This window comes from Ipomoea nil, unplaced genomic scaffold (assembly GCF_001879475.1).
Source record: "Ipomoea nil cultivar Tokyo-kokei standard unplaced genomic scaffold, Asagao_1.1 scaffold0319, whole genome shotgun sequence".
Classification (NCBI taxonomy): domain Eukaryota; kingdom Viridiplantae; phylum Streptophyta; class Magnoliopsida; order Solanales; family Convolvulaceae; genus Ipomoea; species Ipomoea nil.
Genome location: NW_017616747.1, coordinates 681,496 through 704,124, shown reverse-complemented (window position 1 = coordinate 704,124; position 22,629 = coordinate 681,496). Strand labels below are relative to the sequence as shown.

Here is a 22,629-nt window from a genome sequence, read left to right as displayed (position 1 = left end):
ATATATATATATTGGCCCTGTTTGGTAAAAAATTGGCCTATAGGTCAATTTTGCCTTATTTGACCACTATTAATTGTTTGGTTTAGTTAAAATATTAATATAAATGTTTGGTTAATTAGCTTTTTGCAACTCCAAAAGGCTAAAATTCAAAAAGCTACTCCAAGCAACTTTTTCAATTTAGCTTTTTGAGTAAAGAAATTATACCAAACAACTATCAGCTAACAGCTAATTTACCAAACACTTTTCTACAATCAGCTAATGTTATCAATTATTTATACCCTCTAATTAACACAATCAGCTAACAACTAACAGCTATCAGCTAACAACTAACAGCTATCAGCTAACAACCATTTTACCAAACAGGACCATTATCTTTAACTTTGATCTGCAGTTGCTTATGTAGGGTGATTAAGACCTTCTACAAGAGTCCAATTGAAGAGTGCATGTATATAATACACGCATGAAGTGATTTGATTCTTTGTTTTCTTTGTTCTCTCACACCCAGAAACCATAGTATCCTAACATACAGATTGACATTGAAAAATACCATGAGGAATCCTGACTTCTTCAGCAGCTGGATGGTAGCAAATGGTTGTATTTAATTTGTCCAATGTATGTTATTGTTTTTTATGTAATCAAAGATTCCAACAAAAGTGTCCCACTAGCCGGCTTGGAATATATATATATATATATATGAGAGGTAGCTATCCTAGCAACTAGCAAGAGACAAATAAATGACCTGTTTAGCTAAGGTTTACATGAATGCTTAAATTTGAGCATATATATATAGTATATATCTATAATTTATCAACTTAGAGAAATCTTGTACTATTAAGTAGAAAAGTAGGAGTTGGGAGAGTTTAACATTAAGGGGCACTAAATGGGGGGTATTTTTAGGTATGCAGACAACATAGACAAGTTGGTGATGTTTGTTGGTAGTTTAGGATGCATTGGAGATGGGCTGATGATTCCTCTCAACATGTACATACTTAGTGGAATCATTGATGACTTTGGTTCTGCAGGCATTTCTATCTCCAATCAAGTTGTTGACAAGGTATGTATCTATGTATTTTAGAGTTAATACCATATGGGGTCCTACGAGTATAGTTGTTTAGTCCTATGATCCTTCAACTATTAAATTTTAATCACCCATAGTTCTTCCAGGAGGACCCCGATGGGTTAAATTTTTAAAAGTGAAGAATCATGAGTGGTTAACTTGAACCACGGATAGTAGCAATTTGAAAATCGAAAGATCACGAGTGATCAATTTAAAAGTTCAAAATTAAACACGATAAAATCATTATATTCGGAGGATCTCAAATGACATTAACTCATATATTTACTATTTCTAGACTAGAAGATTGATTTATGTGACAACATAGAAAACAGTAACTAACTAGATTATGTCTGTTCTGTGTATGTTATAAACAGTACTCACTCAAGCTTCTCTATGTTGCAATTGGAGTTGGAGTTTCTGCTTTCATCGGTATGCATTCACGTTTACCATATATATATATATATATATATATATATATATATATATCTTAAAACACCTTTGCTGTTTGATTATCTTGTTTGTTTGAAAATAGCCTTGGCCCATTTGTTGGGTAGAGACCGGTAAGGCAAATTATGTTGTGCATCTGTGTGTACCATGCATGGTGCACAGGGTCTAAATTCATAATTTCTATACGGTAAATTCATCATTTTTATACGGTAAATTCATAAAATCTATACTGTAGATTCATAATTTTATAAATATATGTTCATAATTATAGAGCTATATGTTCATAATTTTTGTTGTTCATATTTCCAATTGTTGAACTCTGTATTCACAAATTACATAACTATATGTTCAGAATTTCATAACTATACAGTTTAGAAATTATGAATCTACAGTACAGATATTATGAATCTGCAGTATAGAAATTATGAATCTACTGTATTTAAATTATGAATCTACGGTTTAGAAATTATGAATTTACAGTATAGAGTTTATGAATCTACAGTATAAAAATTATGAATCTAGACCCGTGTGCACCATGCATGGTGCACACAGTTGCACAGCATAACAATCTGACCGGCATGGTGCACACGATTGCACAACATAACAATCTGACCGGTAAAGGGTCAAGTCTATCAATTGGGACAAATAATATACTATAGACCAAGGTCTACCATGCATTGTGGACCCTAATCAAAAAATAAGTTTCAGGAATTATGTACTTGCAGTTGACACATTGTGTACCTGCAATTAACTGTTTTTGTACATGTAAACAAATTGAAGGCATATCACATGATATTACAAATACAAAACATGATAACTACAAATACATAAACCGTTAACTACAGTCTGTAGGTGATGAATATGTTAACTGCAGACGCATCATGTTAACCCACAATCTTATGTGTATGTAGTTAACATATTTTATACCTACAGTTAACAATTCGTGTCTGTAGTTATCATTATGTGTCTGTAATTACCATGTTATGCGCCTTCAATTTGTTTACAAGTACAGAAATTGTTAACTGCATGTACAAAATTAACTATAAGCTAGCACATAATTTTTGAACTAGGGTTCACAATGTAATATAAACCCTGATCCACGTTATACAATTGATTAATTGGTGGCTAAGAGAATTGTTGTGCGGAAAATCGTGAATGGCCAAGTCCAATATATTGCCTCTCGATAATGTGATGATGGTCTATAAAGAAATAAAATTGCGCCTTCGCTATACCCAGGTCACTAGTTCAAGTCGCAGTAAAAACAAAATTTGTGCAGTTTAACCGGTGGCTAGGCCAGGGCGCTTGATCTTAACACCATTTATTTCTTGCTTTCGTAGAGGGAGTTTGTTGGACAATAACTGCAGAGAGACAAACATCTCGTATGAGGAAAGAATACTTAAAATCAGTTATGAGACAAGAAGTCAGCTTCTTTGACAACCAAGATGCATCATGTTCTACTTTCCAAGTTGTCTCAACTATTTCAGCTGATGCCCATGTAATCCAAGATGTTATTGCAGAGAAGGTGATACTTTGTATTATTATTATTATTATTATTATTAGGAATAAGGTTCAAATTGACCACTGAACATAACCTGAAAATACAATTAGGCCATTGGACGGAAAAAAAAAAAAAGTGCAATTAGGCCACTGAACAATACAAATGTATGCAATTTCACCTAATAGCAGGTTACCATCAATTTTAACAGGTTACCTGCTTATGTGGCAGCTGAGTTAACATTTTAAATAAATTTTAATAATAAATTTTTTTAAAAAAAAAAAACTACGGGTGGCCGCCGGCCACCCCCTCTTCCTTGACGAAGGAGGGGGGAAGGGGGTTGCCGGCGCCCACCCCGTCATTTTATTTTTTTTTTTTTATTTTTTTCAATTTTTTAAAAAATTTATTATTAAAATTAATTAAAAATTATTTAAAAACTATTAAAAATGCAAACTCAGCTCCCACGTAAGTAGGTAACCTACTAAAATTGATGATAACCTGCTATCCGGTGAAATTGCTAAAATTTGATGATAACCTGCTATCCGGTCAACCGATTAACCGAACTTTTTTAAACTAAAGTTTAAAATCCTAAAAATAATACCTATAATAATAAATCTAATTAAAATCATAAATATAATAATAAATCCATAAGAAAATATACAAAAACAATATCATAACAACATTACAAAATTATAGGTGTTTTTCATATTAGATTATATATTTATTTCCGTTAACCGAAATTTAAAAAATCTTTAACCATTAACTGAACCGAAAAAGTTCAGTTAAAAACGGTTAACCGAACTTTGTCGGTTCGATAGGTTAACCGAAAATTTACCGAAGTTTGCACATCCCTAGGTTGTTCTAAAGTCATTTCAAACCCAAAACACCAAATTATACACCAAATTTTATCTCAAAATAAATATTCCCAGCATATTCTTACAACAATTTTTTTCATCACCAATCCAAATTTTATTTCATCTCTAATCCATTTACACCAAATTATATTCATACACTAAAATAATTTGTATTCTTATAATTTAAAACTTTAATTTTGTTTACTTTAATTACTTTAATAGAAAATATAATTTTGATATAAATAATAATATTTAAAATGAAATTTATGTTTTTATGTATTTTAATTTTTATTTATTATTTTATAGTCAATATTGATCTCATTTTAAACGTCTCTATGAGATCTTTAAATATTTATAATTTATTTTTAATAACACAAATTTTTAAAACGAAACAATTGGCAAGAAGATTTTTAAAAGTTATACACCAAAATGGTGTAAATGAATAGTGTTATACCATATTTGGTGACTTGATGTAACACTATTCATTTTCACCATTTTGGTATAGAATGGGGATGGCAATTTGCCCCGCCCTCGACGGAGATGAGTATTGAAAAATTTTTCGAGGAACGGGAACGGAGACGGGATACCCATCCCCGAAAAATTATTATAATTAATTAATTAATTAATATATATATATATATATATATATATATATATATATATATATATATATATATAATTTTAAATTAAAATTTAAGTTTTTAATTTTTAAAATTAAAAAATTACAATAATTTAAGATTTTCACTAAAAGTTGATCGGGGACGGAGATTCCCAGTCATTACCAAATTCCCCGCGGGACTAGGGATGGGGACTATTTTCGATTCTCCGTTGAGGATGGGGATGGAGTCGGGGTTTCGGGGACGAGGACAGGGAGTATACTTCCCGCCCCGTTGTCATCCCTAGTGTAGAATTTGGTGTTTTTTTTGGAGGAATGTTGCACTAATTTTTTACACTAAAATGGTGTTTTGGTGTCTTCATTTTAAAATGTCTAAAGGCACCTATCGCTTAAAAGGTGTCTAGGCTGATTTTTATAATACTGATATCTTCATTTGTGTTTCTCTCTATTTTTTCAGATCCCGAATACCTTGGCAAACCTTTGTACATTCATATCATGCATCATAGTGGCTGCCATCCTTTCTTGGAGACTAGCAGTGGCTGCTATCCCATTCCAGCTTGGGTTTATGGTTCCAGGCGTGGCATTTGGGAAGCTACTAATGAAATCCGGGATGAAGATGAGTGGTGCATATGGAGTTGCGGGTAGTATAGCAGAACAGACAATCTCATCGATAAGAACAGTTTATTCATATGTAGCAGAGATCCAGACAGTAAAGAGATTCAGCAGTGCTCTTGAAGAGAGCAAGAATCTTGGAATAAAGCAAGGGTTTATGAAGGGGAACCTGATAGGAAGTATGGGAATGGTTTTTGTGGCTTGGGGGTTTGAATCTTGGGTTGGGAGTGTGCTTGTAGCTGATAAAGGAGAGAGTGGTGGCCGTGTTTTCATATCAGCTGTTTCTATCAATCTTGGAGGCTTGTAAGTCACTCACTTCACTCTCTCAATCCATTATTGTCATCTTGAGAAAAAACAAAATCATAGATTTTCTTCTTCTTTTTTTTTTTTAAAAAAAAAGGGAAAAATGGTCAAATAAATTTCTAAATTTTATTCAAAAAGTTAATTAGACTTTTAAATTTTTAAAAGTTACAATTAAATACATACACGTGTTATTTTAGAGCATTGAAACTCAAAAACCGATTGACCTGTAATAACAGGTCATTAGGGTTCCCGTGATTCTCCGGTGAACTTCGACAATCCTCTAACACCTTCGACCAAGCTCCGAAATTTTTTTGATGAGATTCCAGGCCTAGCGACCGATGACCATCAAACGATGTCGTGTTTGGAGAAGGCGACATATTGGTCTGCCTTCTTCAATTAACTGGAGAAGGTGATCAACTTGGTCGCCTTCTCCAAACGCGACCGGCGACCGTTGGCCATTATTGTTTATCCCGGAATCTCGCCAAAAATTCGTCATAGGCTGGCCGAAGTCGCTGGAACCCTAGTGACCTGCAATCAATGTTACAAAAATCCTTCCTAGGCACTAGGCGTTGGTCGGACGCCTAGCGTATCACCATAATCGGTGGTCTAGGCAATCGCCTAGGTGCTGACAGCCTAGGCCGCCTAGGCACCAACTAGGTTGCCTAGTCGGCCGAGTAGCTATTGTTCCTTTCTTTTAATTTTTAAATAAGTTACAGAGTATTTCATTCAAAACGACATCGTTTTGAGCAAAATAACCCTAAATTGTTCAAGCTTTACATGTTTTTAGGTTAATATTTAATATTTTAGTATTAACTATTAAAGGATTAAATATTTTATAATTATCAAGTCTTAAAAATTAAAAAAAAAAAAAAACAAACAAACAAAAAACACACGGCGCCTTATGCACTAGGCGCCCCCCGAGCGCCCGGAAGGCCTAACGATTTTTTCAACATGGTTGTAATTGTATCAATTATTATTGTGTGGACCATACTATCAAATAATGTACATTCAGGACAAAAATAATATACTTTTAGTATATTAAAAATGTACATTGAAACTACATTATTCTATAATGTATATTCAGAACACGACTTTTAATATATTAAAAATGTACTTTTTGTTATGGTCCACACAACACTGTGTGGACCAGGATCCATACAATAGTTTGCCCAATGACAGGTCATCAACTGATTTTTGGACTTATATGGGACTATGCTCCAAAATAATATGTTTATGGATTTAATTACAACTCTTAAAAATTTAAAGGCCTAATTGACTTTTCAAATAAAGTTTAGTATCTTTTTCCTTTTTGTTATTATAGATCATGCATGGGTGTATTGCCTAATTTCTCATTCATCACTGAGGCAAGAGTTGCTGCTGTCAAGATTTTTGAGCTGATAAACCGCGTTCCTGAGATAGACTCCGAGGATGGGAAAGGGAAAGCTCTATCATATGTAAGAGGGGAGATTGAATTCAGAGATGTGAGTTTTAGGTACCCATCAAGGCCAGATATCACAGTTCTTCAAAACTTCAGTCTGAGAGTAAAAGCTGGGAAGACAATGGGCGTGGTGGGAGGGAGTGGTTCTGGGAAATCCACACTCGTCTCTTTGCTCGAAAGGTTTTATGATCCAACTGGAGGCGATATCTTGCTCGATGGCTACAAAATAAAACGACTCAAGCTTAAGTGGTTGAGATCTCAGATAGGCCTTGTGAATCAAGAACCAGTTCTCTTTGCAACTTCAATAAAAGAAAATATACTGTTTGGTAATGAAAGGGCTTCAATGGAGGATGTGATTGATGCTGCTAAGGCTGCAAATGCACATAGTTTCATTGAAAAGTTACCCCAAGGATATGAAACTCATGTAAGAGATTATTATGAAATCAGATTTACCTGTTTTTCTAAAACAATTGGAATATCTCTGATAAGGCTTCTTCTGTTACATTTGGACCTTATTACAGGTTGGGCAGTTTGGTTTTCAGCTGTCTGGAGGCCAAAAACAAAGGATTGCAATAGCGAGGGCGTTGTTGAAAGACCCGAAAATCCTGTTGCTTGATGAAGCTACAAGTGCTCTAGATGCGCAATCTGAGAGAGTAGTGCAAGAGGCATTAGACCAGGCTTCAGAAGGAAGGACAACCATTGTCATTGCGCATCGCCTCACCACGATTCGCAAGGCTGACAAAATCATTGTCCTCCAGTCGGGGAGAATAGTCGAGTCGGGGTCTCATCATCAGCTGATGCAAATGAATGAAGAAGGTGGTGGTCCTGGTGGAGTGTACTTCAAGATGGTACAACTGCAACAATCAGTAGAAGAAACAGAAACCGAAGCCCCTTCACGTTCTTATTATCACCTGAATGATTCAAGGAACTCGAGAAGAGGGATCCATATGAATACCCCAAACTCGGCTTATAGTGCAAGATCAAGCGGGTTAAACACCCCTACTTCTCCCTTTGTCAGCCCCTCGATAATAAGTCCTAGCATTGTCCCTTCGGTCCACTTGTACTCTTACTGTGACAGTGACGACACTGATAAGGACATTTCTGAGAAGTTGTATCAGAAGAGTCCTTCGATATGGCGTTTGCTCAAACTAAACGGACCAGAGTGGAAGAGAGCATTGTTGGGATGCCTTGGAGCTTTCGCTTTTGGTGCAGTTCAACCAGTTCAGGCCTATTGCTTGGGAACCGTCGTCTCATTGTATGTATCAAATTCTTCAAAGATAAAATCAGAGACCAAGGATTACAGCATTGCTTTTCTGTGCTTTGGTGTCATTACCTATTTTAGCAGCATAATACAACATTACAACTTTGCAATCATGGGAGAGATGTTAACTAAGAGAGTGAGGGAAAAAATGCTTCAAAGCTTGCTTACATTCGAAGTGGGATGGTACGATGAGGACGAGAACACGAGTGCAGCAATCTGTGCAAGGCTAGCCTCAGAAGCAAACATGGTTAGAGCTCTGGTTGGGGACCGAATCTCGTTGCTGCTTCAAATCTTCGCCAGTGCTTCTCTCGCTTTCCTCTTGGGATTGATCGTCACTTGGAAAGTCGCAAGTGTGATGATTGCCATACAGCCTTTAGCCGTTATGAGCTTCTACTCGAGAAGTGTTTTGATGAAGAGCATGTCCAAAAGAGCTAAAAAGGCACAAAGCGAAGGAAGCCAGCTAGCAAGCGAAGCGGTAATCAATCACAGGACTATCACTGCCTTCTCATCTCAGCAAAGAATCATGAAGCTCTTCATGGAAACACAGAGAGGCCCCAGGAAAGAGAGCCTTAGACAGTCATGGGTTTCTGGGGCAGGCCTTTTTTGTTCTCAGTTTATCACCACAGGAAATGTGGCCATAACGTTTTGGTATGGCGGGAGGCTAATGAACAAAGGGGAAGTGTCTGCAAAACATCTGTTCCAAGCTTTCTTCATTTTATTGAGTACTGGTAAGAACATTGCTGATGCTGGAAGCATGACTTCCGATTTAGCCCGAGGTAGTAGTGCTGTTGCATCTGTTCTTGCAATTCTGGACAGGAAATCGGAAATCGAGCCTGATGATAATCTGCAAGGACTTGAAGTTAAAAATCCACTACGAGGAAAGATAGAACTCAAAAATGTTTTCTTCTCCTACCCATCCCGGCCTGATCAGATGGTTTTTCAAGGCATGAACCTCAAGATTGAACCGGGAAGAACCATGGCGCTCGTTGGACAAAGTGGCTCGGGAAAATCCACCATCATTGGACTGATCAAAAGATTCTATGATCCCGCGAGAGGATCAGTACTGATAGATGACAGAGACATCAAAGCATACAACCTAAGGAGCCTCAGATCACACATAGCTCTGGTGAGTCAAGAACCCACATTTTTTGCAGGCACAATTCAAGAAAACATTACTTATGGCAAAGAAAACGCTACCCGATCTGAAATCAAGAAAGCTGCAATTCTCGCTAATGCACACGAATTCATAAGGTACAACACGCTACAACCATCTAACTTATATATTATATATATATGCTGAACTTAGCTAGTTTAAATGCTTGCAGCTCGATGAAAGATGGGTACGAAACATATTGTGGAGAGCGAGGAGTGCAGCTTTCAGGAGGGCAGAGGCAACGAATAGCGCTTGCTCGAGCCATACTAAAGAATCCAGCTATCCTGCTCTTGGATGAGGCCACAAGTGCACTTGACAGCATCTCGGAAAACTTGGTTCAGGAAGCACTGGAGAAGATGATGAAGGGAAGAACATGTGTAATCGTCGCCCACAGGCTCTCCACAATACAGAAATCAGACACCATCAGTGTAATCAAGAACGGGAAAGTGGTAGAGCAGGGATCACACTCTGACTTGCTTCGCCTCGGGACTCATGGCTCCTATTACTCCCTTATTAAGTTGCAATATGGCCAGTCTCCCTCTATCAGGCCATAAACAAGAAAAAAAAAATGATGTTTTTCTTCCACAGTACTCCCAAGTCCCAACCTGGTTAGAGTTTTTAAAAAAATTATGTATATATATTTCTCAATCTTTAAATGCACTTCACTTTCACTGAAAATAGCAATGCTTTATAAATGTTGGTATCTTTATTGTAAAATAGGCCTCACAACACTTGGTTCATCACCAAAGAAAGAAAAAAAAAAAAATTAGTGGTCGTAAAGGACAACCTATTCAACTGTAGAATCTATAACATCACATTTGTAAACAACATATTTCCCCATGGGGCGCTTACACTGACTGCAAATTACGGTTTCTTGGCTCACTTCTTTCTGATATGGAAGTGTTACCGAGTGATAGCAGGGTTTGGAAGGCAGAGGAGACTCCATGGCAGTTCTAATAGCACCTACTAATCCAAACTTCCCCACACTTTCACCCCATTCCGGGAAGAGATCAAAGCATTCCTCGAGTTTACTGCCTTCAAGTGTTATTATCTCGGGTGATGATGATCCCTTCCCGATCACCCCCCATTGCTTCCGATTTTCTACAGCTTCCAACAACCCCATCACCTCGTCTTTCACATTACTATCAACGCCTAGCCGCATAACTGAGCTTCTGATACTATCCATCCGAAGCCAAAAAAGCTGCATTTTCGCGAAACTGAGGAACACCACACTTGAGTTTTCTTGACGGATGGCGTCTATGATGTTTTCGGTTGGATTTCTCCACCCAACATAAACCACCTCGAGCTGAACTCCTGTACGCTTAATTTTGTTCATCCTACTGTTGAAGTTTCTTATCCAGTCTATGTCATCACTTCCATAAATGCAGATATATTTTTCACCTTCCTCGACCTGATATACATACAGACCAACAATGTAAACACTTGTACAGAAACCATTACTTTCTATAAAAGTAGTACTAGTAGTAATGGCCAACTACACAACCATTCCAAATGGGTGGTCATATGATCGAACCCCGATGGTGGGGCATTGATTCTTTGTGCTGAAAAGATTCAGAAAGTATAGAACAGATACTACCTTGTAAAGAATCATAACTGTTTCAAAAAAAAAAAAAGAAGTAGAAGAGGCTCCTTACCCATTGGGACAACAAAGGATCAATACCATCAGTTATGAATTGCAGGCTCCACTTCTGGTGTTCCCACAGCTCCTTTTCCTTTGAAGTTGAAAAGGGAAATGCTTTGGCCCCCCATATCCACACCATATCCAATGCATTAGAGTTTGTAATTACTCCATCAGTGTTTAAGATGACCATTATCGGTTCCTCGTTATAATTCCATTCTCGCCTAATGAATTGCACAACATCTGAGTTTAGTAACCTAGGTTGCCTGATAGAGAACCATGGAAAGGAATTTGACCAAAACTGGAAAGTTATCTCATCGGCGTGACTCCAAACATCGGAGGTGGCAATTGGGACCCATAAAATTACATAGCTTCCCTGTAAGCTTTTGCGATGGGGATGATCATATGTCTGTTGCATCAGAAAGAAGACTTTCTCCATTGAGAAAATCTCTGGCTTTGATATCAAGAACATAACCTCCTTGCCTTTCAATTCAAGGATGCCACACTGTTGAGTACAAGGCCAATGTTACAAATTTTTCTCTATGATGTTCTTCAATTGCAGGTATACAGTTGAGAGAGGGAAAGGAAAGAAGGAAATTACCATTTCTTTTGAATAGTTTTTCAAAGGCAAGTTATCTCTCAAGGCAAAAAGCATCTGAAGCACCTCTTGGTTATCTAGATGGTTTAACTTAAAAACATTCAACAGCTCTTCAGGAAACCTTGTCTCTGCAAGCCATCAAAAAATTATTCACTAGAAAGGTTGTTGAGTATGTCTCATATAAGGAATAGGATACCACTTGTTAGGATCAAGCGATTGTCATATGCCAAAAACTATAACTACCAGCAACTTTATTTCTTTGTACCGCCACATTTTTTAGCGGCAGGGTGTTAGACTTGGCCCTTCAGGCCTCTTCCGCCCAACAATTCCCCAAGCCACCTGTTGTTGGACTTGGCCCTTCACTAGCCTCCGTCCAACAATGGCTTCAAAGAAGCTTTATTATTAAAGACATTTACCTAGGCAACTTTATTTCCTTATACCTCCACATTTTCGAGAGGCAGGGTGTTGGTCTTGCCCTTCATGCCTCTTTCACCCAACAATTCTCCTAGTCACCTGGTGTAGGACTTGGCCCTTCAGCGGCCTCCGCCCAAGAATAGTTTCAAAAAAGCTTTATTATTAAAGACATTTACCTACGCAACTTTATTTCCTTATACTGCCACATTTTCAAGAGGCTGGGTGCTGAGCTGGCCTGGCCCTTCAAGCCTCCGCCCAACAATCGCCCTAGCCACCTGGTGCTGGACTTGGCCCTTCACGGGCCTCCAACCAACAATGGTTTCAAAGATGCTTTATTATTGAAGACATTTACCTATTTGCTGACAGCACACATCCACTTGCTCTCTAAGCTCATGGTATAACCCACTTAACTTGTATACCAGACTGAAGAGAGCCCATGATGCAATTGCTGTTCTATTTGAATGCCTGGATGAATAAGAGTTCACACCCTTCTTTAGGTAATCCTTAGTATCACTTAACATGATAAAGCATTAAAGGAATCTCACTTAACATAAGTCCAAAAGAACTATCACTATTCCTCAAAGAAAAGGATAAAACAAGGGGAAGAAATTGTAAGTGAAGGGAAAGAACATGCACTTGCTCATCTTTTATAGTCCTCAAGTCAGCAAGAAGAGCGAAGCACGATAACGAGCTTCTCAAAATCCAGTAAGTTGCAATGCAGATTTTAGACTTGGTAGCAGCGATTGCCTTGTGATCCAAAAGTACTAGTTGCAAAGGCAGTCCTTCAAACCGGACAACAGTTTTTGCCAATTCCACCATTGTGTTAATCAACAAATTCAAAGCCTTGAATTGCATGTTCAAAGCGGTTAAGCTGCGAGGCAATTGCTTGAGTGCCGCAAGCAGAGCAGCCAAAGGACTATGAGGGAGTTGCTGTAGCACAAGCGATAGCTCTCCGTAGGTAGATGTCAATGCCGAAAGTGCCAAGACTACTTTAGCATCCCATCTTAAATGGCTTAGAAGTTCAAAGAGCAGCATTGTTTTTGCATGTTCATCAATGCCATTAGAACATATGCTAAAAATCTGCAATAAAAACTGTTAAATCTAGGCACCTGAATGAGAATATATAGACTAAGAGGTGCATATATGCAGGCAGCCTTGAGAGGATAAGATGTTAGCAATTAAGTACCTCATGTGAGATCTTATAGATGGTCTGCCCTAGAGTTTCTTCTAGTCCAGCAACTCCAACATTACATGGAGTGATGCTATCAGTTGGATCAGAATCCTGAAAATATAAATTCAAATAATCATATTATGCTAGCCAGCCAGCCTTATGGCCGAAAACTTCCTGGGCACCGTTGCAAAAACGGGTCTAGGCGTCCTTAGGACAAGGACATTTGACCCTTAGTCGCCTGGATAATTAGGTGGCCTAAGTGCCCGAGTTGGTCAATTCGGCACTTGAATTGGTCAAATTAGGCGTCCGAGTCGGTCAACTCGGCGGTGAGTCGGTCAAACTAGGTGCCCAGTCAGTCAACTTGGCGCCCAACTCGGGGCCGGGTGTTTTTTTTTTTTTTTTTTTTGGAGTATGCTAGTTTTCTTATTATTACTACTCGGCCTCTTAGGCGGCCTAGCCGCCGCCTAGGCGTCCGAGTTGGTCAATTCGGAGCCTGAATCGGTCAAACTAGGCGCGAGTTGGCCAACTTGGCGGTGAGTCGGTCAAACTAGGTGCCCAAGTTAGCCAACTCGGGGCCGCGTGTTATTTTCTTTTGAGTGTGCTAGTTTTCTTATTATTACTACTTGGCCTCTTAGGCGCCTTAGGCGGCCTAGGCGTCCAAGTTGGTCAATTTGGAACCTGAATCGGTCAAACTAGGCGCGAGTTGGCCAACTTGGCGGTGAGTCGTTCAAACTAGCTAGGTGTCCAAGTCAGCCAACTCGGGGCCGGGTGTTTTTTTTTTTTTAGTGTGCTATTTTTCTTATTATTATCACTACTCGCCCACTTAAGCAGTGCTAGAGGCACCCGGACGCTCGACTAACGCCTAGCGCCTTAGCGCCTTCTACAACATTGCTTCCAGGGACATAAATCTATCACAAAAGCAATATATATATATATATATATATATATATATATATATATATATGGAATAACATTTTGCCCAAAAACATTTTGAAGTGTTTGCATCAACTTGAATGTAATACATACACGGTATTAACAAATTTTATTAAAAAATAAAAATAAAATCAAACTCATAGCTCTAGGGACCAATTCTTATGGAACTTTGGAAAAGATAACAGTAAAATCATTACCTTTGACATAATGTGACAAACGATATTCTGAACAGCATGAAGTAACAATGCAGAATCCAGGTGAGTGGCATTAGGATCATGAGTGAGAAGGATCTTTTTTATGAGTAGATCTTCTTCTAAGGAGGAAAAATAAGGTTGTTTGGCTCTAGGCAAGCTCATAGTCTTGGTGAAAGAAAGTAGTTAATAAGTTGAGAAATTACATGACTTTGATGCTCGATCACATCTCTGCAAGCTAAGGCCACAGTCCACAGATAGATAACCAAAGGCCAAAACACCACCCTACTACTTAAGCAAATCAAACTTAAAACAGACTGAACACTTTTCTCTCTCTCTCTATCTCTCTAGGTCTTGTGCTATGTTCACAAGACACGTTACACTGTTACAAGATTGCATGTGGAGACCACCAACACAAGAGATTATTCTTGCAGTAGGTCTCAAGAATTGCGTGCCATAACAGTATATATAAAACATCCTTTTATCCACTTTAATTTATGCAAGCATAAAAGAGAGAGCCCGCCAAGGACGGTTCAAGTCTTAGTGATAGAATTAATAGAGTTAGCTAATACTTTTAGCTGGTTAGATGTAAAATGACTTAATTATAAGAGCATAAATATGTTGTGCTAAATTTTTTGAGTACATATTATATTAATTTATTAACTCTTAAATTACTTTTACAAATTTTATTAATTATTGATATTATTATTATTATTATTATTATTATTATTATTATTATTATTATTACTACTAGTAATTCACCCGCGCGATGCACGAAAAAAATTATGTTATTATAAATATAAATAAAAAATAAAAAAAAAAACTAAAATATTTTAAATTGTTTAATATAATAATATTTTTGAGCTTCCATTGGTCAAGTATTTATTATTTTTATAGAATATAAAATTACAATTAAAATTAAAATTTTGTATGGTTAATATAATCTCTAATTATGTGCATATTCAAATAAACTTATAGAGAGAATTTATATAATTACATTGATTTATTCTTAATTGTATTTCATCTATATTATAATTTTCACAATACGAATAATAACTAAGATAATTACATTTGGTAAGCAAATTTCAAATTTTGTATGAGTAAATTTTTTTTTTTTTGAAAGTTACTGGCTCTATTACATTGTAGTATCTGTTCATATACTTTCTCAACCACTGAAACACAAAGAACCAATAACGCCTCCACTGAAGCTCGAACTTATAATTTTCCAAATGGAAGTCCAACCCGGATACCATTGGACCACATAGTCCTGGTTGTATGAGTAAATTTAAACTCTAATTGAACACACTTTTTATATGATTATATAATATATAGCTATTTTATTTTTGGGAAAATGGCACTTTTTCCCCCTAAGTTATATACTTATAGCACTTTTTCCCCCTCAATTATTTATGTAAGCACATTAGCCCCCTCAATTATTTTAAAAGTGGTGGTTTTTCCCCCTTGATATATTAAATTGACATTTCTACCCTTAAAGTAAACATTTTATTTATTTTATTTCTCCAACAAATTATTGTGTATATGTAGCAATGACCACGGTTCGGTTCGAACTGAACCGGACACTATAGCAATCGAATTAAAAGTTTTCGGATATGATTCAGATCTAGAATTCAATATTTAGATTTCAATTTATTAAATTTATGAACCAAAAAAACTGGATCATGAACCGTGAACCGGCGGTTCCGGATCCGGTTCGCGATTTTGAACCGTCTTTATTTTAAATTTTATTTTAAAATAGTCTAAATTCAACAATAAATGTATTTTATTTTTTCAGTTCGGAACATGAACCGGCCATTTCGATTTGCGATTTTAATAAACTCTAAATATCGCGTTTTGATTCTAAATTGTAATTGGAATATTTTGGTTTGGTTGCTATAGTATCTGTTTGGTTTGAACCAAATTATAGTAATAATTTGTTGGAAAAGAAAAATAAATGAAATATTTATTTTAAATATTTATTTTAAGGGTAAATATGTCCATTTAACATTTTAGGGGGGAAAAGAGCCACTTAAATAATTGAGGGGGAAAAAGTACTATAAGTATATAACTCAGGGGGAAAAAGTGTCATTTTCCCTTTATTTTTCAAATGTTGTGCTTTTTTTTTTTTATATAATAAAGGATGTTGTGCCATTAATTGTAACATTAATTACTTCCCAAACCATATAGCTTTATTATAGTTAAAATTACGAAAACAGAAAGAAAAATGGCAAGTTAGATGAACAACTACAAGAGAGATATAAATATTAGGAATGACAAGGGTAAAATGGCCATTTCATAATTAAGGCCAATCACCTAATTGAAAACTTTACTCTTTTTAACTTTCCATATTTTGACTCATTGTCCAAATAAACTAATGCAATAAACCATTTTATGGATGTCAATTTCAATCTGCCCCACTGATACATATATGTATGTATATATAATAGTAAAATAAGTACTAGTTTGTAATTAATTATAAAAGTTTATATACCTTTGGTAACTTTGTACTATTTATATATATAAACTATTAAGTTTATTTTTAAAAATTAACAATTTAGTTATTATATTTAAATATTTCTATTATTTTATATTTTAGTATAACTAATGAATTTTATTATTTTACTATGTATAAGTAATTTAAATATTATTTGTTGAAAAAAATTAAAATTAATAAAATAATAAGTGGTGGGTATTTGTAGTGGATATCTGTACCCGGTGGGGTGATGGTGAATTTTTAAAAAGTACACCCAATGCGGGTTGAGGGTGGGGTGGTGGAGAAAATATAAGATGGGTCGGGTGGTGGATGACTGGATGTAGTCCTCACAAACCCATCTCGACCAATTGTCATCTCTAATTTTATCAAACTTAGGCCTTGTTTAGTAACATAGTTAGCTTATCAGCCAATTTTGACTTATTTGACCACTATTAGCTGTTTGATTTTGGTTAAACAATCAATATGAGTGCTTGGTTTATTAGCTTTTTGTAATATCTTATTGTTCCAAAATGTTAAAATTAAAAAAACTGCTCAAAACAGTTGTTTCGATTAGCTTTTTGAGAGAGTCATTTTGCATGTAATCGGCTATTAGCTAACAGCTAATTTACCAAACACTTTTCTACAATCAGCTAATACTATCGACTAGTCAAACCCACTAACTCAATCAGCTAACAATTATTTACCAAACACTCCTTTAGTCAAACCATTCAAAATTGACTTATCAACCCAACATGGCAACATGGCAACTAATTAAAGGAAAACTTTCGTGAAATTATAAACTCAGCAACCAATCTCAGAATATATAAGCTGCATTTAAGCAATATAATTATAAAATCAGTGATTATGCATCCATGAAGGATCAGTATCAGTTTATTACTTCTAATTAGTAATGACCACAACAATAATTACCAGATTACTAAGGGTAAAGGGAAAAGTTAAATCTTCTACAACCTTCTTAGCATTGCCATTCAACCACAAGCTCCAAGACAAAACATAAAGCAAAGCTAGAATATTAATACAAGAGGAAAGAATAAAGCTTAATCTGAAAATGATCGTTGTCGTTGTGTTACTTTAAAGATCCTTTCACCAATAACAAGAAATTGCATACTCAAAGAGTCAAAGGCAAATCATATGGAGGCACCATAAAAAGAAATATTTTCAATATTAAGACCACTACGCTAAAAACTATAATTCACAGCGAATTTGTAATTTTATTTTCTTAAATACCGTCACTATATCTTCGAAAGGCAAAGCTCTAGACTGGCCCTTCACCATCCTCCGCCAAACAATTCTCTAACTATCAATTGCTGGACTTGACCCCACCCAAAAACCACAATGTTTCAATTAACAGCATAACATTATTTCCTGTTTGTTAACAGTAACACAGATAAATCAAAGATTCTTCTTTTCGTGCTTGTCCCTAAAATATCCTCAATCAAGATTTGATACCCAAAACCAAAGAGATTTCCTAGCATAATTTGCACTAAATAGATTTGCAGAAATAGTTTTCATAGCCAAGCACTTGTGCTCAGATGGTATGTAATGACCTCTCCCATATGGGATAGGTCCTGAGATCGAGCCTAAGTGGAGATGTTGTTAACTCTTTGTGTTGGAATATATTGGCAACGTCAACGCGGGGGCCGGCAACCTTTCAGGGAATAAGGAAAAAATGGGCCGGGGTGTATAACGGTAAGGGAGTCTGTGCCGTGTTATATAACAATACCTTAAAAGCGTTATTTGACTGGTGACGGTGCAGTCAAGATATTCGGTACGCTTTTGACGTGCAACACAGAATAACCTGACTAATTGCTCAGACTCAGGGATCTCTAGTAGAATGCAGAAAAGGAGGGAATATGTGATTAACGTATTTTTGTTGTCTTTCTACCCAAAGTGGGACTATATATTTATATAGTTAATCTCCAACAAACCCCTTCATGTAGTCCACATGATTAGCTCCTATTAAGGAGAAATGGGGGCAGTCAACTTTGACTGATCCTAAAATGAAGGAAGAAGCCTTCTGGCTTGAATGTTTCCCAACAATCCCCCACACATTCCCAATAATCCCCCACACTTGATGTCATTCGCCCAGTTTGCATCACAAAACCCTTCTATCACTGTTGGGAACGCTACATTGTCTAGTCCCCAGTCTATGGTACCTCTCAGGTACCGAAGCACTCATCTCAGTGCACTCCAGTGAGTATCAGTTGGGTTGTGTGTATATCGACTGAGGCGGTTAGCCATTTTTCACTCAAGTCAGGGATCTCATTAGGTCTACCTCAAAATAGACCTCCCAATTGTATATATAACTCATTAAGAACACTTTTGTACTCAAGCATTATGCGGTGAATTCATTAGGTCTGTCTCAACAAAACCACCATTCTCATAGGGTTATGAATTCATTAAGAGTTGTAGCTCAACCTCACAAGTACACACATTGTAGGAATGACCAATTAGTGTACTACTTTGTGATTCTTTTCATGGCTTCGTTTGACCACAAAAGTGGGACTCACCATAAATTTATCACCTATTGGGCTTTAAGTCATTCCAATAATTCAACGATTAACCTCATAATTAGTCATTTCTATTAAAGTAAGTTGATCATCTCGATCAAACTTACGACGAGTACTTTATTTACTCACAAATAATTCCCTTAAAATTTTGATGTTCAACATGAAATATTCTCTTTTACCATTATTGTTGGTACCACAGAGAGACTTTTAAGAAAGAAATATATTAAGAGTTAATTACCCCTACAATGCAACACTTACAAATATTTTTTCTCAAAAGTATTTGATCGCTTATCCAGATTGATTTTGGTGCCCACCATTAGCTCCCTTGTAGACTGAGTTTTGCAAATTCGCTTTGTGAAGCATTATAGTAGCTCCGCACTTTATCTGATACATACTCAATTGAATATATTTCAACAAACTTAGTTATCTTGACTGTAACACCCCCGATTTTTACCACATTTTTAAAACTTAAATGCATAAGAAAACATCTAATCATCAAGACATTAAACAACGGAAGCTGTAGTAAACCGAGATATGTTATGCCACACCTATCTCAGATATAGGTGCACAGGCGGGAAAACTAATCAATTTACACAAGTCATAAAGTATCTAGGCACACAGGCCGCTAAAACAGGCTCACAGGCCAACAAAACCAAACGTCTAAACAAGGTAGCTAAGCTATCTATCGATCCACGTCTAGCGCTCTCAAAATCTGTAGAACAAGAAAAATATAACATGAGGATAACACCCGGTCAGCGAATATTGCTGGTAACCCATCAATACGCGTTAAATAGCATATATAGATAAGTATAAATCAAAACCATTTTGAAACGGAATACAGTATATATCATTTCAAAAGCCATAGAGAGAAGTCAACTTCAAGGACTCATTAAACACTCTCAAAAGGAAAAGGAATCACCATCCTTACAACAACAACAAAACAAGAAACATGAAAGACAATACAACTCAAGATGCATTCTATTGATCACAAAGTAGAATACATCAAGACATGCTCATAAGCAAGGAATACACATTCATACATTGGCAACTACATGCCATAGTGACAACTACATGTCACAAGTATCATAGTTCCAACCTTATGCCCAGTTCCAACCTTATGCCCTGTTCCAACCTTATGGCTACCCCCGTCCTTATTTCGGTTCCAACCATTACCTCCTAGTGTCACCCTGTACTTCTGAGTCCAACCTTATGCCTCCGAGGACCGTCGTCCCCCCTCCAACTCTCCTATTCACCGCCGAACTCTCAGTACACGAGGGTACCATTAATTTCAATCATGCAGCCTCCAACATGTGAGCCAAGCTCATGTAACACCACCAATTTCAATCATAGTCACACAAGATCATCATCATTACCAAGAGGACTAAGGTACAACGATTACATACGTTCACATCACAGGAATCAATCAAAGATTACAACAAAGACATGAGACTATACTCAACAACAAAGGATCACAATCCAACACCAAATGATTGTCAACACAAGTTGTCAATCCCAATAGGGAGGAACAAACCACACACACTAGCATTTCAACAGCAAACTAGCATGCTTATCAAACAAGTAAACCAAAAGTAGTTCCAAAGAACATTCAAGACTCACAATTATCCAACGAATCACAAAGTCGGACACTTAACACGATTCAAGACACCAAATCCTACATGGATTCCTAACATACCGTTCTAGACATACGAAACATCAAGAAGACTCACGAATAGCCCAATAAAACAACATCGGGAGGTCAAAACATCAATACCGAGTCAAAAGAATCACGGGGAACAAATCCCCGCACATCGCCAACAACGTTCCCCGCGGGTGGGGCCACGGGTGGACAACCACCCGCGGTTCCGCCCGCGGGTACACAGTCCACGAGTCATCTGTTCCCCGCGGGTGGGGCGGCGGGTAGGCCTCTGCCCGCCGTTCCGCCCACGGGTACCATCCTGTACACCAAAATATCCCTTCGAGGATTTTCAACAACAAGTCCAAATTTAAGTCCAAAACACCCAAAATCTCACACAAAACAACAATATGACTTGAATCCAAGACATAGCCAAGCAATGGCATTCAAGAACCCTAAGAACAAGCTCTAAACATGCATCACCACAAGACAATGCACCAAATCTCAGAAATCAACACAAGAATCACAAGTAGAAGCCAAGAATCATCATATAAGTAAGAAAATGGGTTTTGTAAAGCATGGGTTACCTTTGTAGCCTAAGAACTTCCTCTTATCACCCTTAGGAAGCCTTTCCTAAAGCTCATCTTCCACACCAACTTCATTCACAAATCAAAAGACAACAAATATTCTATCTTTAGAAAAAGACACCTAAAAGGAAGTTAAAAACACCAAAAGACCAAGGATCTTACCCTCCCCTATGCTCAAGATGAAGAAAGTAGGAATCTTGGAAGCCAAACTTTGCAAGACTTGGATGCTCAAATCCTAGCTTGGAGAAAAAGCTAACTCTTTTTAGAGAGAGGCTAGAGGTTTTTGTGTTTAGATTGTAGGGTGAATGAAATGAAAGGGTGTTGCTAGGTTAGCTTGAACCACAAACCTTAGGTAGAAAGACATCCCTACCCTTACTAATGTTGGAAAGACAAGGGAACAAGGGCACAACTCAAGAAGCACAAGGTACAACCCTTTGACTTAAGTGACTAGTCAAAATCTAGTCCCTAGACTATTGAATTTTAGGATTTTTAGGAATAAATTAACAAAGAGACTAGGATTAAGTCTCTAATTAATCCTTGATTAGAGTTTGGATTTACGAGGTGTCACATTGACTCATCATAATTACCCTTTAAACATGAATTATAGGTCTTTCAAGATGATTCAACCAAGAATTTAAATAATATATATAAATACTCATTGTTTGTAAGCCATAGAGATAATGTTGTCTGTATGCTACTTCAAGTTGGACAAAATAATCACAAATTTCACATAATATTCTTAAAAGAGGTTAATCTCATACGCAAAGAATATGTTCAAACTGACATTTATTAGGGAATATATTTCAACACGGTGAATTCAACAAGTATAACTTTAATACTGAAAGTTATTCCACCTGCACAACTTTTCCTTCAGTTGAGGAAATTAAAAACTCATATAAAGCATTCATATGATGCAGATCAATATTACTACTGCAGTACTTCAACAATTTCTATTGCAAGGCTTTGATTGTTTAACAACATATGAAAGTCAACCTCATTTCAGGTGAAGATCAAGTGGCGCTCTAACTAGCCTTCATGATCAACACCCTACTTCTTAAAAACTCTCAGGTCGAGTGGTGAAATCGAAGTTTACTTAAAAATCATCTTCCTAGACAGAGTATTCAAGAAGGATGACTGTTGCGAATACATGAGCCATCCATGATTGAGTTGTTAATAAATTATGCTGCTATTATAATTTTAAATTAATTAGTTTTTAGAAAACTATT

At 36.7% G+C, this 22,629-nt stretch overlaps 2 protein-coding genes across 2 annotated transcripts; one reads left to right on the top strand and one right to left on the bottom strand.

The window, feature by feature from the left end:
* Positions 1 to 880: 880 nt before the first annotated feature.
* LOC109171503 (putative multidrug resistance protein) lies at positions 881 to 9,790 on the top strand. Its single transcript, XM_019320534.1, has 7 exons — positions 881 to 1,054; positions 1,432 to 1,486; positions 2,842 to 3,026; positions 4,927 to 5,384; positions 6,706 to 7,246; positions 7,344 to 9,334; positions 9,409 to 9,790. The coding sequence occupies exons 1-7, from the start codon at positions 881 to 883 to the stop codon at positions 9,788 to 9,790; spliced, it is 3,786 nt and encodes a 1,261-aa protein (XP_019176079.1).
* A 1,018-nt stretch (positions 9,791 to 10,808) lies between these two features.
* On the bottom strand, positions 10,809 to 14,532 carry LOC109171502 (protein SIEVE ELEMENT OCCLUSION C). The gene is made up of 7 exons (XM_019320533.1): positions 14,189 to 14,532; positions 13,074 to 13,169; positions 12,522 to 12,967; positions 12,240 to 12,352; positions 11,477 to 11,601; positions 10,892 to 11,380; positions 10,809 to 10,829 (listed from the first exon to the last, which is right to left on the bottom strand). Exons 1-7 carry the CDS (start codon positions 14,345 to 14,347, stop codon positions 10,809 to 10,811), a joined length of 1,449 nt encoding a protein of 482 aa, XP_019176078.1. The 5' UTR covers positions 14,348 to 14,532.
* Positions 14,533 to 22,629: the final 8,097 nt, after the last annotated feature.